At 37.8% G+C, this 18,476-nt stretch overlaps 1 protein-coding gene across 1 annotated transcript in view; it reads right to left on the bottom strand.

Annotated features, from left to right (window-relative positions):
• Positions 1-206: 206 nt before the first annotated feature.
• The window catches only part of PALMD (palmdelphin), a 59,750-nt gene continuing 41,480 nt past the window's right edge, over positions 207-18,476 (bottom strand). Inside the window, exons 4-8 of the mRNA XM_061411103.1 lie at positions 7,999-8,113; positions 7,827-7,860; positions 7,595-7,708; positions 4,734-5,828; positions 207-561 (exon numbers count right to left, since the gene is read on the bottom strand). Of these exons, the coding sequence (XP_061267087.1) occupies positions 518-561; positions 4,734-5,828; positions 7,595-7,708; positions 7,827-7,860; positions 7,999-8,113 (1,402 nt within the window). The 3' untranslated portion in view covers positions 207-517. The remainder of the gene's footprint in view (positions 562-4,733; positions 5,829-7,594; positions 7,709-7,826; positions 7,861-7,998; positions 8,114-18,476) is intronic.

The raw sequence follows: 18,476 nt of genomic DNA on the forward strand, positions 1-18,476 counted from the left end.
AAATGTATGCAAAGAGCTTTAAGTCTCAATTGAATTGTTCCTTGACAGGGGATGTAGTTGCCTGAGTCCTTGTTGCCTTGGGATGGCACATTTACTCGTCAGAGTTGAAGATGAATATTTCTGTGATAAGGCACAGTGACTTCCTATAATCTCTCAGTCTTTGTGTTAGCAAAATTACAATGTCAGTTAATAAAATATAGTTGGGCTATTTTAAATACCTTTATTTGTAAATTTAACAAGCTCTTATTAGAAATGCTTTGGTATCAATACAATAAAAATATGTTGGTTTCCCCTCCACTGAATTATATCAAGTAACTGGAAAAGTTAAGCATTTGTTCTCCCCAGCATTTTTTGGAATTTTTTCAAATAATGACTACTGCTTATCCACATGGCATAATATGGCTATAATTATAATTTTTTTGTATCTTAGGGAAAAGAAACAAAATATCCAGAAGAGAAATCTGCAAATGTTTCTGAGTTTCTTCTTCAATGGATGTTTGTGTAGATGGTACACCTCTCAGATAACCTTTTTTCCCAGCTTTGCCATTCTCATCCTTAATGCTGTAAAATAAAGAAAAAAATAAAGAGTTATAAAAAGCTTTAATTTTCACTCTAAATGACCATTTCATAGATTGCAGGAAAGTTTGAAACATACCTCAGATGATTTTATCCAACAATGTGAGCATTGTTTTAGTAGCATAAAAAGATAGTAGAAATAATAAGCTATGGTTAACTTAGGGAAGAAGCAGGTTCAGAACTAGAAGGAACCTATTTCTACAAATATTAATAAAGCAAACACAGCATAAGTTGAGTAAATACAGGACTAGTGCACATTAACAGTATTAGCCATAGATAAATAGCTATGGGTCAACAACTGTGTTTTGTGCATATTTCTGAGCTATGTTCTACAAAAAGAAAAAGGCATTGATATAAGCCCTAATTCATAATGGTTGGGTTATTTTTTAACTCATCAAATCTAGTTGTTGAAAGGGGCTTCATCCTTAGGTATAGAATGGCAAGAACACATTTTTAAAATAATGAAACAATGTGAACTAGTAATTAGGAGTTGGAGTCATTATGAAATGTCTTTGTCAAGATAGAAGTACTTTCAAATGGCAAATTTATCTTTTTGAGAATATTTCACTCTTAATGATGTATTAGGTATAGAAACCATTTTTAAAATTTGATTTAAAATTCGTAACACTGGTATCATGCTCTTAATAGTTAAGACCTGATTATAGCTGCCTCAGTCATGTTCCAAAAGTCGAGAGATGCTTTCAAGGCACCAATCATTGCATTTAGGTGTAATATTGCCCAAGCACCAGCTATTTAGCTGTTTGAAAAATTTTGCTTAATAAAAAAAAAGCAAAAAGGAAATCATATTCTCTCATTTCACAGTTATATATTAGTTATGTATTGAAAAATGAAGTGACCCTATTTCTAAGAAGCTCTTTTTCACAAATACGGGAAAGTTTGGGATCCAACACTATAACAAGACCATGGTCAATTATGTTGTCACTATACTTATATGAAATGTTGTCATTTAAATGAAACCAAAGAGCTTTATTTGCCTGGAAACTTTAAGGGAAATGATTATTTTCAGTGGCAAGATCAAGAATATTTCCTTGAATTTAGGACCAGCTGAGATAATTTTCCTTTGCTCTGTAGCCAGGAAGAGGGTCCCAATTGCTGGGAGATGTTAGATGGTGAAACCTGATGATGGGAGTGTACCTCCACATCAAGAAGCAAACTGAAGGCAGAAGGCAAATCTTCATAGTTTTTACTCTGAGTCTTTGGACCATTACCTTTCCTGTACCAAAATAAGAGCAGGGGCAAAGTCCATTTTAAGGGACTTTTTGAAGGTCTCTTTTAAGGCAAGGGCAAAGTCTCCTCCCTACAACTGCTCCTCAACTTAGATTCAGTGAAGCAGGCCTACCCAGTTGCTATAGACCGTCAATGAGTTGTTACAGGACATCCTGGATGTCTGCATCCTCAGCAGTGAGGCAATCCAGTAGCTCACGGTCCCATTTCTTAAGGTAAAAAAAAAAAAAGAATTCTAGATTGTTAGACTCTGCTATTTCTTTCTTTAGGCTTATGGTAAGTGAGTTCCAAGTAGCTGTGTGGGGACAGGCAATGAGAAAGCCCCTTGGTATAGCAGCTAAAAAAACCTGACTTATCACCTCTCTTTTTCCTTTTCCTTTCTATTCTTCTCTGATCTCTATTTCTTCTCCCTATGGCAATCCAGACACAGTTTTGATTGTTTTTAGCTTGACAGAAGAGAGCTTGCTTCCTTACTTTCAGTATCCCTTGGCTTCTAATGGTTGCCACAGGTTGGCAATTCTGGCACCAGTAGCTTGTGAATCCCCTGGAGCTGAGGTTCTCTACCTATTTATTCTGAAATACCACTGACATCTATAAGAGGGGAGAACAGAGCTAGAAGTACAAAAGTAGGTAGGTGAGGATTACCAAAGGGAGCCAATTGTTCAGTTGGTGGGGATAGTAATAAAGTCCCAGTAAAACATTACATGGCCACTCATTGGTGGATGTATTTGGCATTGAACCAGATATTTTAAACATGACCCTGTGTTATACTTACTTTAGCAAATGGATGTAACTTGGCCTAAATTTTCTTGTCATATCTCATCCTGTTCAAAGTTTTAACTAAATCTGGTCTTTAGGATCCCCAGGTTCCACTTTTCTCCATCTTTCTTTCTCCTTCATGCTCTTTTCCAAGTTAAAAATTGCTCTTAGATAAGACTTTGATAATAACATTTGCACAAATGAAAAGAGACTTATAGTTCTTAACTATTACTGTGCCTACTAGGAATGTTTATATTTAGTAGGGTATCTATACCATAAATAAAGGAATTGAATTAAATGGTAGATTTCCAAGTATCAATATGCATTTTGGGGGAAGGGGGATAGAGAGAAGCTTAACCTACTTGGTGCTTGTGAAATTAAAATGCATGGGTGGCTATAAATTCTATGTGTATGGATGACCCTGAGGTCAATATGATATGCTTATTTTTAACACACATTTAAAAATACCAGTTCTGTAATCCACATGCTAAATTGGAAAACAAGAATGTAAAACAGTATTATGATAGAAAGCAAGGAATTTGGAGGATTCTGTTTATAAGATGCTTTGATTGATAGAACATAACTTTGTATTGTTACTTTGTCTGGAAAAGTCTTCCTGTTTTCATTATTTTAGCTCAATGGCATGATTAGTGTTGTCTGGAAACATTAGTCACTTCCTACATTTTTCTCTGTGGTAAATGTGTTGATACGAGTAGGGGAGAAGGAATAAGGGAGTTCAGGAGGAGTTGGCTAACATCCAAGTTAAAAAATAGCAGGTTTTATAGTGGGTAATGTCACTGCTCTTGACCATAAAGGGTGTGTTCCTCTTTTCTAAGTTTTCTATGTTGTTCTTTAAAAAATGGATTTAAGATGCAAAATGAGATCAATAAACAAAGCTCATTCTCAAAACAGAAGAACTTTTAGTTTTAGTAAGTTTCTTTTGTGGGGACACACCATTAAACTCTGATTTAGGTAGATAATGTAAGTGTACAGTTACTAATAGGTTAGAAATTCTTCAGATAATCAAATTTACAGTTGGTATGCCTAATTGAACTACTTAATAAAAAGGGAAGAGGTCCATTTTATTGTATCATTGGCAACCTAAGACTAGGTTGCTGGGTTACAGAGGAAAAATCCTTCCTGAATTGTCCTGCCAATTAGTTCCTACCACAGTTCTACAAGATTATCAGGTTCTTTGATTGCTGGATAAGCTGGGACTTAATAGTTACTGCTTTTTAATGGGAATTCTCTCATTAGAACATTTAAAATTACTATCCCTTTCACAGATCCAGTACTTATGTCTGGATAATTTATGTCTTTAGGAATTGTAAGTACAACTATTATATTTAGTTTGATCATATTTTTATTTATTGTTCATAAATAAGTAGAATATAATATTCAAGTGATAATAAAGAATCTAAAATTGATGAGCTATCACTTGTAGAAAAAGTGTTATTTTCTATTCAATACTAAAAAAGCTAGATAGCTATAAAACTTTAAGGGAATGAGAATGTATGGAATGCAAATATTTAGAAAATAAAAAAATAAAATGTCTAAGTTAGGGAAGATTATGTGACATAAATATTATAATGTAGAATAAACTGATACCTTTTGTAAAATGTAGAAAAATGAAGGACATAAAGTTAATAAAATTATAAAAGTGTAGAGAAACAAGATATAGCAAAGTAATAAAATATCACACTAAAAATAAAATTTGTTTTGTGTTTTTTTCTTGCAAAATTAAGGCAATTTGTTAACTTAAGTAGGAAATCTAAACCACAAAGAGGCACAAAAAAAGGGCTGGCTTCATTTCTTCTGGGAAAAGATCTAATATTGATGACAATGTGATAGTGATTCAAACACATCCATACACAGTACCATGCCATGGCAGAAAACGAATTTCAAGTTACTAAGGTCAATCAATGCAATGCCTAAATAAGGCAACAAATTTTTGTTTCACTTTCTCTTTTGAAGTGACTTAATCACTTCGATTATGATAATAATAACTCATATCAACATTAATAAAACAATCTTAGCATCAGTTAGTCTCTGAAGCGTCAGAAAAAGCTGAGAGCAAAAAGGCTTGGTAACAACGCAAAGAGAAGATTGTCACATGACTAAACAGCAGTGACAAGCCTTGTCATGTCTGTTACCTGTTAAGGATGGATCCTCAGTCCCATCGCCTGCTATCTGAACGTCCAGTGGAGAATGGTGGATGGGGCTCCCTAAGCTTTCTTCTTGTTCCTTCAGGGATATGGAGTTTTTATGGGGAGATTTATGGTTTGTGTTTTCATGGGGATTGACTTCTGCTCTCTTTCTCGGGAGCGGTGTTGGCTTGGCAGGCTGGAAAACCTGACTGTGGGGAGCTATGGGATGGTAGGCTGGTTTCTCAGCTTCCCCTTCACCCTCCTCCTCGTCGTCAATCACAACCAGCTCAGCATGGATGATCCCATCATACCCAGTCAGAAGCTTCTTTTCTTCCTCATTGTCTTCTGCCTGCTGATACCCCATGAATATCATTGTCACGGGCTCTTTCTCATCCAGGTCAGAAGGCAGGGAATGAACAATATTATATCTAATGTCTTTCTCATCCTCCTGGCAAGGGGGTGAAGAACTCTGGCATTCTGACTTCTCAACTAGTGCTCTGCTGGGACTCAGTCCTGACTTTGGAGAGGGAGTATATTTGTCCTGCATTACATTTGGTTCTTCCCAAGGAGTCATCAGCCTCTTTTGTTGGATGTGGGGCATCTCCTCTGCTTGCTGAATCATTGATCGAGGATGAGGTATCGGCCGAGCTGGGCTGATGTGATTGACATTGTTACCTCTCTCCTCTGCAAGTCCATTGTCCATGTTGTGTATGGATCCATTCACATCGTTACCCAGTCCATTAGCTTTAATTTTTACCCTTTCTTGAAAGTTTGGTCCAGGAGTTACCTTCTCTCTCTGTGGAGTTGTAGGTCTGCAAAATGGATTGGCATATACAGGTTCGTGGTACTCTGTTGGGGATTTAGAATTTCTCTCTGAAGCCTGTCTTAAAAGTTCCTCCACTTCAACTGGTGCCAGGCCATCGGTGCCATTGTATGCTGCACTGTGATTAGAGCTTACTGCATAGACCGACTTTTGCCCGTCATCATAAACTTTTATCCCTGTACCTTTAAAGTCATCTGATGGGAGAGGTATTGAAGACAGGACTGTACTTTCTCCGGTCTTCAAGTCTTTTTCAACTTTGATTTCCATGGCATACAAAGCTGTTGAGAGACAAATTTGATCTCCGATTTAGTCAGTTTTTCCTGTTGTAAAGTAACTTGCTTTCATAGTGTTTATGTCCAGTATACCTGTTGACATTCTTTTATGAGAAATCTTTTTAAAATTTCTGATTTATTCATTAAATATATAAAGACTAAAACTTTAATGACATGGGATTTTGTGCAAGGATGTATGAAATTACTAAAAAATGGGAAAGACTGAAGAAGGGAAGCTGATTGTTCCAAATGGTAAGGATTTTCACTAGGAAACCAAAAGATGTTCCCTTTCTAATGAGAAAATCTGACACAACAGATTTACATTCTTTTATATTGCTCAGTAGGAAGAATCAGAGTTTTCTTTTTAATAAGGAAGAATATGTTACTCTGTGCATTACTGTTGGTAAAGGCTGAGCAAGGTATATTTTATGCTACACCCTTGCTGCACAGCCCTGCAATGTGTTGAAATTAGAGAGGTGTGTTCTAAAGTTTTCATAGCTAAGAGGTGGTTAAATATTGAACTGGTGTTGAAGAGGGAGGAAGAAGGCTAGAATCACATGCTTCTCATTTTGCCTTATGTTTCTTTTCATTTTCACTCCCACTTTTAAGAAGAAGGGCTAAAAATAGAGCAGTATCAGCTGTATTAAAACAACTGAACGGAAATGGTTGATTTGGGGGAAACTGAAATCTGTTTCATGGCCCTGGCATGATCTCGATGCATGTATGCATGCTCAGTCACTCAGTTGTGCTGACTTTCAGTGACTCCATGGACCGTAGCCCACCAGGCTCCTTTTCCATGGGATTATCCAGGCAAGATTACTAGAGCAGATTGCCATTTCCTCCTTCAGGGAAGATTCTAATGGCCAGGATTGTGACTAGCAGAGTAAAGCTAACGGGATCCTGGGCAGCATAACAATGTGGCACTGACTGTTTTTGTGTCCCCCATCTTCCTCTTTGGAGACATCTTGCATTTCATCTTTCCCTCACAGCCCGGTGGTTCTTGGCCTTCCCTGGCTACCCAACTAAAATTGTAATACACTCACCCACATGTGCCCTTTCCACCTTCTCTGCATTAGTCTTCCCTTTAGCATTTTCGCTTCCTAATATATTTCATTTATTTACCTAATTTTTAATCTATTGTCTCCCTTAGAATGTCAGCTTTTATTCTCCTTTAGAATGAGGGCAGAGATTTTTGCTGTTTTATTCACTACTGTGTTCCTAGTGTGAAAACTGAGCTTGGCATTGAGCTTGGCATTGAGTATTTGTTGAATGAATGAATGATTGCTCCCTGAAGGTAAAGCATCACTTCTCTTTCACTCTAAAATTCAAAGGTTCCCTCTCTGCCCCTATACAAGCCTTAATTTTCCCTAGGCCATTGACATTAGTTTCATGCAACCATTCTCACATAGCGGCAAATGCCTGACCTCAGGGAGAATACTTTTGTTCATTCATTTAATCTTATTCTAATGTCTACTACACAGAATATGTTGGAAGAGATATTTTTGAGCAAGGGAGCTTTGTTTCAAGAGCTTCTTGTCTCCTTTAGGTCTTTATCTTCCCTGTCCTTACCTAGTTTGCTGAGGAATAAAATGCATGAAAGAAATACTATAACCCCATTGTTGCTACTTATACAAGTGACTTACCTCATGGAACTTTGTAAAATGGACCATTACTTAACCTGGAAGGATAGGATGTTACAGCAAGTTGCTAATATATGATATTGTAAAATATGAATTTGAGAACCTACCATCGAAGACAAAGTTTTCATATACCTTTTCTATTTTGTTCGTCATCTTCTATTCCTTCATTTCTTTCCTTCCTTAACCTGGAAGGTATGTAGGATTTTGGAAGGTCGGGGATATTAGCATAGATGTCTTCAACTGACTCTGTAAAATTCATATTAATTCAAAATACATTTAGAATATACTTACAATAGAGAAAAATTTCAGCAGGCTAATCAAAAAATATCTTAGCTTGACATAACATAGACTGCTCAAGACATACCTCCTGATATTTCTTCCTTTTCCACCTTCACAGACTATAAGAGAAAAGAATTCTCCATGATTAATACAGTTTAAAAATAAATTCTAAATGTGAATATACTTTGAAGAATTATATACTATTTGTGAAATCATTTTGGGAGGGAGTCATAATTTTCAAATCGGCTAATGCTCACCCTTATTATGTCTTCTGTTGTCCTCTCAACTGATTTCAGTTTCTTTAATATTGCTTCTTCATTGGTTGAGATTTGCAGTTCAGCCTTTTCAAGATCTTGGATCTCTTTCTCAAGTCTGAACAAAGATATATGTTATATTGTTTAAAACAATACAAATACAGAGCCCTCAACGATACAGTTCCCCTATACCAGCTTTACTTGGAATACTGCACGTAAGTATCCAGATACCATATAAGAACTTAGCATCACACCAAACAGTACAGTAAGTACATAGAAGATACCCAATACCTGACTTTGACTTACTTTTCAAGTTGTGTGTTTTTGACAAGGGGGATTCTCAGGTAAAATATTTGACCCTTGGTCCCATTTTCTTCATTACAACTACTAATGTTACTTCCAAATGAAATTGAGAGATTTCTCTTACAAAGAGGCATAAGTTTAAAGTTGGACCAAAAGAAATGGTCCATCTGTCATTAATACTGTAGATTGCCAATTTTTCTTACCCAAGTTTTCATAGAAATTACTTGGAGAAATATTGTAATTTTATTTTCTAGCCAAGCAATACTTTATAATATAATTATTATATTTGACTTAAAAATCATAACTATTTAACTCTTAAAACCCCTGCATATCTCAACACTGAAAATGACACTTCATTTTCATTTTAGTTTTCTAAAAGTTGCTATATTATAGTGAGTAGTGTTCTATTACAGTGAGTGAAGAGGTGAGAAATGGACAAAATCTAGTACAGTGGCCTCAGTTGCTGTTGTTTATAGAGGCTACGTTTCCTAGATTAAAAAAAAAATTATCACATGGTCTAACAAAGTGTAAGGGAACTCATAGGAACAGAAACAGACATTTGAAATTGGATTGTCACATCCTGAGCTGGTATCTTGACTAGTTTAGAGCTGTGTGTCAGATTCAAGTTAATTCCAGGGTGTGGCATCATGACCTCTATCCTGAATAAAAGCACACCACCACTGGCATTCACAAAGTTAGAAAAGCTGGCCCTTGGCATCCATGAAACACACATAATTTCTCAGGCAAATATTCTGAGCTCTAAAATCAGCTGCCTCAATGGATGGCTGCTTAGACATAGCAGCCAGTTCAGGAGATGACAGCTGTGGGTATTAGTGTCAGCTGAGATAATTGTCAGTTTTCTTGACTTCTTTCTTTAAGATGATCATGCATCTGGCAGCTCAAAATCCCTGTGCTATTGTCACACCAATAAAAGTCCAAGATATGGTCAAGCAGATCATTCTACTTATTGCTTTCATTTCAAAGTTCTGACTTGCCTGCTGCCTATAACTGTTGGTAGTTGGCTGTTTATAGCTGAGGTGCTCTTGCACATCATAAAACTCCAAGTAAAATGCAGTACTTCTGGTTTCTTAGAAGTTAGTAATGTGTGATGTCAATCTCTTAAAATCCCTCCATATCCACAGTACTACAGTTGCCCTTCGGTAGAGTTGTGGGGCTATATGTTGGTTGGTAGAATGGAAAGTTGAATACTAAAAGGGGTAGATCTGGACTGTTCTGTTTCTGCTACTCACTACTTGTAAAAGCCAATTCTTTAAACTTTCCTGAAACTCAGTTTTGTAATAGATAAAATGAGGATGTAGTATACACCTTACTTGATGCAGAAACTTGGTAAAGCTAAGAAGAGGTGATGTCTTTGAAAGCACATTAAACATAGTTGAGGGACTTCCCTGATGGTCCAGTGGCTAAGACTCTGTGCTCCAGTCTGGAGTTCAATCCCTGCTCAGGGAACTAGATCCTGCATGCCGCAACTAAAGCTCTGGCATGCCATAATAAAGATGGAAGATCCCGCATGTCGCAGTGAAGTCCCACAGGCAAATAAATATTCAAAAGTAAATATAATTGATATCAGATGTAAATGTTATTTTGGTGTAATTATCAAAGGTTTTCTGCAATACATCATGTCTCTCTTCCATTGTGTTATTCTGCAGGTTCCTTTACCTGATAGCATGTTCAGTTCCGTTCAGTTCAGTCGCTCAGATAGCATGTTAGAGATAATCTAAGGGGGAGCCTTTGGGTAGAAAACAAGAAGGCTCAAGTCATTGCTGCATAAAGCTCTCAGGATCCAGCTGTGGAATCAAGTGGACCTGGGCTTGAATCCTGGTTCATCTATCAAGTTCCTGGGTGACCCTGGACAAATCACAAGACCTCACTAAGGCTCATTGTTTTCATTCATTTAAAAATGTTTGTTTAGCATTTACTTTGTACCAGGCACTATCCTGCATGCTGAGATGTAATGGTGAACACAGCAGTTCCTGCCCTCCAGGACTACATTCTAGTGGATAGTGTATGAATACAGGAGCTGGCAACCTTTTCCTATAAAGGCCAGATAGTAAATACTTTAGGTTTTGCAGGCCACATATGGTTTATGTTGCTTATTCATCTTTATTTTTTTTAATTTTTACAATATTTTAATAGTGTAAAAACCATTTCTAGCTCATGGCTATACAAAAAGTTGGCCATGGCTAAATTTGCCAACTCATTAAAATATATATATGTATGGTCCAGGATCACATCTAGCCCTGAACTTTATACACACACCCCCCCTCATATATTTACTTATAAATACACATATACACATATATATACATAATAAACAAATGTGTATATATACATACATACATTTATTTATAAAGACAAATATTTCCTTGAAAAAAGAAGCTAAGGGAAGAAGAATAGAGGAGACAGAGGGTGCCTAGGAAGGGTGTTCTATTTTAGATAGTGTGGTGATGGAGAATCTCTGACAAGGTGTCATTTGAGCAGAGACATAAAGGAAATGAGGGAGAGACACACAGGAGTGTTAAGGGGAGTGTACTTCACAGGGAGGAAAAATAACTTCAAAACTTGAAATAATAGCTGAGGGATTAAGGAGGCAAATGATGAGAAATGAAATCAGAAATGGGGTGGCCGCCAGATCATACAGGGCCTTCTGCATGGTAATGCCTTTGGGAATTCTGAGAAGAGGAAAAACCTGCCAGGACTTGAAATTTAAACAATTACATTGGCTGCTGTGTGGAGAATAAACGGGAACAAGCAAACACGGAGGTCTCAGTTGTAATAATTCAGATAAAGATGGCTTAATTCAGGGTCCTTGCTGGTTGACGAGTGAAAAGTAATTGGATTCTGGAAATATTTCAAAGAAAGAAACGCCAGGATATGTTGATAGATTACATGTGAGATGTGAAAAAAGAGAAATGTCCAGAGTGATTTGAATGTTTGTGATCTAAACAATTAGAAAACTGTGAATGCAAGTAGTCAAATAGTAATCTGGGAAGGAGAAGGAAGGAGATTGGTGGGGGATGTGTTAAATTTGAGACAGTCATATGGTGACATGGAGAAGACAGATATAAAAGTTGGGAGCTTAACTAAGCCTGGGTTTGAAGATATAAATTTAGGAGTTGGTATTTATAGCCATAGGAATGGATAAAATTTTCTAGAAAGTCAGGGATTCCAAAGACTGAATCCTGGGGCAATTAAACATTTAGCAATCTGGGCAAAGTACTTCGTAGGGTTTGTGTGTGTGTGTGTTAGTCACTAAGTCGTGTCCGACTCTTTGTGACCCCATGGACTGTAGCCTACCAGACTCTTCTGTCCATGGGGTTCTCTGGGCAAGAATATTAGAGTGGGTTGCCATGTCTTTTTCTAGGGGATCTTCCCAACCCAGGGATTGAACCTGGATCTCCTGCAGTGCAGGCAGATCTGTAGGGTTTAATAAGGAATAAAAGAAATAGTGAACACTTGGCTAATGCTGGTTTTCTCCTGTCTCTGTTCCTTTCTATTCCTGGGGTACAGAGATAGAGCTCTTGGTCTGCCTGTGCAGTTCCATCTCAGGGAAGTATGGAATGCACTGGTGTTTGTAGTTGCTTTCCTCTGTAAAGAGGCCCATGGATAATGTAATGTCAGGTAGTACTCATGAATATCTTTAGATTAATACGGTAAGAATATGAGGTTGAAAGCCTGTCAGCATCATCAGAATAGCTGCTAATGAATGTTTCTGGAGGTTTTCAAGTCTTTGGTAAAAAATGCTTTAATATGAGGCTGCTGTCAAATGACACATCATGATGCATGCGTGAAAACAAAGTAGATGCAAACACACACACTTTTCTCTCCTTTATCACTTAGTTACAACCAACTCTCTGTAAAATAGAATAATAAGGAAGCACCTTGGTGCTAATTACTTGGAATTGCAAAATTCTGTAGATGCTTACTTTTACAGAAAATTTCTTAAAATTCTCACTTTAATATTTTATTTTGATATGTTGATGTGATACTTCTGTATATTATTTGTGGACAACATAAATATAATTAAGGGATAAATGTTAGAGTTTTTTTTTTTTTTTCTTTTGAAAAAGCTTTCTAGAAGATTAGAATGTCAGTGGGAGTAATGGGAGGCCCAGGGTAGGGAATTGGTGTCTCTCCCATGGTTCTTCTCACAAGAGCAGAGCTCTGAGGGGCAGGTGCTACAGTAGTCCAGCAGTAGAAGAGGAGGTCTCACAAGCGCTATAGCAGATAATGGATCAAGCTCTTGAGGAATCCTCATTTTAAAGGAATATATAAATTACAACTGGTAGGTAGGTGCTATTTTGTATAGCCAGTACAGTGGGTCTCAACTGAGGGCGATTTCTTCCCTGAGGTCATTTGGCAATGTCTGGAGATATTTTTGGTTCTAACAACTTAAGAAGTGCTACTGGCATCCAGTGAGTAGAGGCTGGGGATGCTGCTGAACATCCTATAGTGCAGGGCACAGGCCCCACAACAGGACTTATCTCATTCCGATTGTCAGTAGTGTTGAGGTAGACAAGCCTGCGACACCTAATACACTGCCTAGTCTAGTATAGGCACTTGACACATGCTTTATAACGGATGTTTAAGTATTTGTCTTTGGGATATTTTTATTTTTTCCTCATTATTTTTCTCTTCCACTTAGCCATAACATAGGATCCAAATTTATTACTTGTTGAAAAGAATTTGATCATCCTATTTTTATTTAAAATTATTAATTGGGTTAACTTGCTTTTCAAGTCTCTTTCTGTCTGTATATATAAATCAGTCTGTGTGTGTGCTCAGTCGTGTCTGACTTTTTGCAGCCCCACAGACTGTAGCCTGCCAGGCTCCTCTGCCCTCTAGGCTGCTCTGTCCATGGAATTTTCCAGGCAAGAATACTGGAGTGGGTTGGCATTTCCTACTCCATATATATATATAAAAATTTATGTACATGTAAATATATATTTATTTATTTCCTGACTCAGTGACTATTCATAATTAAGTGGATACTTAACTCTGATTTGAAGCTCCAAAAATGCAGGGCTTACATTAGGGCCTCATATATAATACTTTTCCAAAGATTTTGGTGGAGAGAAAATTTAACAAGTATAAGTGAAGAAGTGGAGTAATATATATGTCTATATCTGTATGTGTGTATAGTACATTTGTATATGCACATTTATGTGTACATCTATTTTTTATGTGTGCATAACATTTTAGTTTTACATGTAAATATAAATCTATGGTGTATACACATGTATATGTAAAACTAATTTTTTTTAACTTGGAAAGCTTTGGGTAGATCACAGGGGATAATTCTCTAACCTTCACTTGCTTTTCTTTCAGCTGATGGGCTAGAATTTCCATAAGTGCCTGCCATTCCCATGTTTAGAAGGTATTACTTTTCTCAATGGGAACTGAGTTCCTAGAAATGCTGATTCAGTTTGGTGAGAAACAGGCAGCAGAAAAAGAGAAATGTCCTTCCTGGTGCCTCCTGGGCTGTTAGGTGGGGCCTGATGGATGAGTTAGTACCTTTCTCCCTCAGTTTCTGAGAGATGTTAAGCAGGTATCACATGCCAGTTTAGATAAGCAAACTACCCGAAAAAGGATTTGTAATGCTTTCCATTATTGGAATTTTTCCTCTCCTTATTTGTTGGAGAAAAATAGGGTTATTTTCAAGAGCTCCCTAGGTGAAAGCAGGTAGCTTTCATTTCATGCACTGTTCTAGTAATAACTTCCCTTAATCATCGTGAGATAATGTCCCCAATCCAATTCCAATGTGCAATTTTTTTGTCTTAGAAAAAGGACAGCACAGAAATGCTAGATGCACCAAGAAAGGGTTATTTCAGAGGGCAATTTTTTCTGCTGCTGAGGAGTCCATTTATCTCTTTCAGTTTTTGGTGGCATTAGCAAGGACTAACAACCACTCCAGTACTCTTGCCTGGAAAATCCCATGGATGGAGGAGTCTGGTAGGCTGCAGTACATGGGGTTGCCAAGAGTTGGACACGACTGAGTGACTTCACTTTCACTTTTCACTTTGATGCATTGGAGAAGGAAATGCAACCCACTTCAGTGTTCTTGCCTGGAGAATCCCAGGGAAGGGGGAGCCTGGTAGGCTGCTGTCTATGGGGTCACACAGAGTCGGACACGACTGAAGCGACTTAGCAGCAGCAGCAACAACCTGATAGAGTTTGCTATTAGGGGCCAAAGGAGAATTCAGAGAAAAAAAAATTTTAAGAATCTATGCCCTACCTTACAGCACTTCACTTGTTAGCAATTATAATAACATTTAATATGTATTGAGTATTTACACTTTACTAGGCACTGGCCTACTTAGTCCTCATAACAGCCCCCATGAGTCCTGTTATTAGTTCCATTTGACAGATGAGCAAGCTGAGCCTCTAGAAAGGCAACTGATTTTTTTAGACAGCCTGTGGCAGGATGGAATTTGAAATCAAGTCTCTGCCAATAGAGCCTGAGCTCTTAACTCCTTGCTAATTAGCCACTGTGGGAACAAAACTTTTCTAAAAATGGATTCTTATGAACTTACAAACAACATTCATTTGCTAATCAGTATGAAAGGATTTTTTACTTTCCATAATAATAAAGTGAGGATTGAAATGCTAGCTGGAGTCTACCAACATGTAACAATGTTGACTCATTAACTCTAAAGGTAATATTTCTTTCCTGATCTTCATTAGAATGATTTTGCTGTGCTGAGAATGTCTCTGCTTAGTGGTCCAGTCAGTATGACCAGGATTAAAGTCCAGGCTTCATCATTTTTCTCTTTGGTTGCTTGAGTTTGGTTTTTGGTAGGAGTGCTTAGAATATACTTTTTCAAAGAGTCTGAGGTTTCATAAACTAGTGCTACTTTATAGAGACACTTTATTTGCTTGGTCATAAGATTATTGTTCAAAGTAATGGAAGCTTTAGCTCTTAAATATAAAACTGGTTATGCAATTTGATTATAATACCACAGTTTGAATGTAATCACCAATGCTACGTTTGAAATTAAATTTATGACTGGTTTTAGCTATTTACTTTGAAAGGACTGAGGAATTACCTGTGTCTTGGTATCACAAGCTCTATTATTAAAGGTAGGACTATGCCCAAAGAGAGGTCCCAACTGACACTTCTCTGGGACGGCCTGAGCCAGCAGGTCTTAGATCCAGGCCAGGCCACTACTGATGTACCTCTGAGAATAGTTGGTAGAGGTGCTAGGACCACCTCTCCAACCCCACCCCAAGCTGGATAAGGAAGAATCCAGTTTCTTTTGGGGCTCACAGGCTCTCAGAGAAGTTTGCCTCCAACAAGGTATTGAATTCAATGAGGAATGGTGAGCAATTTTACCCATTGACTCTTCCCCCATAGGTTCTTTCCTTTCCTCCGCACTGAATCTTGGGAGAACAGGAGGTGGCTGCTGGTTTATCTATGCTTTGGAGTTTTTTGTGTGTGAAAGTCCACTTTTTCTCTTCCAGCCCTACTCATGGAAATAGAAAGTGAGCTCTTATCAAAACTAACACACTTGGCTTAAATATTAAACCCCTTCAAGCTTCAGTTTCTTCATTTGGGGAATAATAATAGTGGTCATGTATGAACTATGAAGAAGGCTGAGCGCCGAAGAATTGATGCTTTCGAACTGTGGTGTTGGAGAAGACTCTTGAAAGTCCCTTGGACTGCAAGGAGATCCAACCAGTCCATTCTGAAGGAGATCAGCCCTGGGATTTCTTTGGAAGGAATGATGCTAAAGCTGAAACTCCAGTACTTTGGCCACCTCATGCGAAGAGTTGACTCATTGGAAAAGACTCTGATGCTGTGAGGGATTGGGGGCAGGAGGAGAAAGGGATGACAGAGTATGAGATGGCTGGATGGCATCACTGACTCGATGGATGTGAGTCTGAGTGAACTCCAGGAGTTGGTGATGGACAGGGAGGCCTGGCGAGCCGTTGTTCATGGGGTTGCAAAGAGTCAGACATGACTGAGTGACTGAACTGAACTGAATAGTATTCACAAAGGGTTGTCTTGAGGAGGTAAATGAGATAATGTTTGTAAGTTTTTAGCACAGGGCTTGGCATAGAGAAATTCATCCATAGGGCCTCCCAGATGGTGCTTGTGGTAAAGAACCTGCCTACAAATGCAGGAGATGCAAAAGATGCAGGATTGATCCCTGGGTGGGGAAGAGCCCCTGGAAGAAGGCATGGCAACCTACTTCAGAATTCTTGTCTGGAGGATCCCACAGACAGAAGAGCCAGGCGGGAAATGGTCCATAGGTTCTCGAAGAGTCAGACATGACTGAAGTGACTTAGCAACAGCAGCAGCAGCAGCATAGGTTTGACATAGAGGAATTCCTCAATAAGGGTTAGTTACCCCTCTCTCCTCCTCAGTTTTCTAAGAAGAGGAGGGCCATCTCTGACAAATCTAGTGAAGAAGAAAATCTACAAGGTCCATTTTTAGATTTGATCTTCAACCTTAATATCAATGATTTTAGAGCAAGCATTGTGCTACTATAGCTTCAGGGACATATCCATTCTTGAAAATACGGTTCTAGTCAGAAAACAATAACAGTGCTCCAGCATTATTAGAATATTCATGATATTTATGGGAATAGTGTCTGTTTAATAAATGATGTCTAATTTATGAAAGAATGTGCTAGTCTGCCTTGACAACCTGCTGATTCCGTACCCTCACCCCAAGTCCATTCCTTCTGTTCTTTTTAGTAATAGAACTCCCTGAGTTTTATTTGTCTTTCTGCTGCCCTGCTGCAGATTATATTTCCCATTCTTTGCATTTAAATGATATCATGTGACTAAATTCTGGCCAATAAGATACTAGCAGGAGTGACCTCTGCAATTTTCAGGTCATATCCTTAAAATAGAGCTGTTTGCCCTCCATTTATCTTCCCCTTCCTAAGCTGAAATGCAGACGTGGTGAGGTCAGCATCCTTTGATCTTGACCAAGGGCATCTCTTAGAGGGTAGCAAAGCAACAAGACAGAAAGAAACAGGGTTTCTTGATCATGTTACATAACGTTGCTGCTCCCTTCCCTTGAATTTCTCCCAGCTAGGATAGGTATGTGTAGGAGGAAAATGAACCTTTCTAATATTGTTTAAGCCACTGTTCTTCTAGAGTCTTTTAAGGCAATAAAACCAGTATGCAAATTATTACATAACCTTATGGAGGATGAATCTTGATGTGACAAATTTTATGAATTTTTTTCATAACTTTTTTGTTGATTTGCAGAATTAGTCATTAGTATATTACACTTTAGGTAGTTCGCCAGTGAAAATAGAAAATAAATCAGTTTTTGCTCCTAGTAGTAAAGAATTTACGTGTTTCTAAATGACACATCAAATCTGACGTGGTTTGTGTTGGCAATAACTAGTTAATACTGAAAGGCTAAGGTTTGCAATGAAAAAAGGAAATCTTATTTTATTTTATCTTTTAGTCATAACTGATCTAAAAATAGCTCAAATTGCAATGGATACGGTTGAGTATATACAGCTGATGACTTCAGTCAGATATTCTTGACTATAGTATGTTGATCACATGTCATGGGCAGCTACATTGTTATAATGGGTCAGAGATTATAGATATTTTATCTTTATAGATAATGTGGCCAATGAGAATGTCAAGCTGTATTTTCTCAATAAAATTAAGGGTATGTAATCCAGATGAATATAGGCTGTTTAATTTTTAAAGTTGAGGTCCAATAAATTTCGTCAAATATTTAACAAACTTTTAAATGTCAGGCACATTTTATTCACCAAGCTGAAACAAAAATAAATCGAAAAAGGTGGAGATTATCCCTCTGCATGGACATAGGAGAAGAATTGCCTTACAATCAGCCCCTGCTGAAGAGCATGGGTATAATAAGAAAGCTCTAACCCACCAGTGCAAATAATCACATGCCATGGGTAAGTCTGCCAGAGAATTAAAGGGCATTTGGCATACAGCAAACACTGTTTTCCCCAAGCCAGATCTACTGCCTCTAATCCTGAGCACTGAAGAACAGGACGAGCAAATACAGCACAGTAGCTTCAAGATAACTCCAAGCGGAGAGCGGGCCTGACAGTGACATTGAAACAAGTGTCAGTTTGCTCTGATAATTGGGAACAGAGTAGATATTTAGAAAAACTGAATAATTCATACTTACATGGGAGCAGTTTATGCATGGGTGA

Source organism: Bos javanicus, chromosome 3 (genome assembly GCF_032452875.1).
Source record: "Bos javanicus breed banteng chromosome 3, ARS-OSU_banteng_1.0, whole genome shotgun sequence".
Taxonomy (NCBI): domain Eukaryota; kingdom Metazoa; phylum Chordata; class Mammalia; order Artiodactyla; family Bovidae; genus Bos; species Bos javanicus.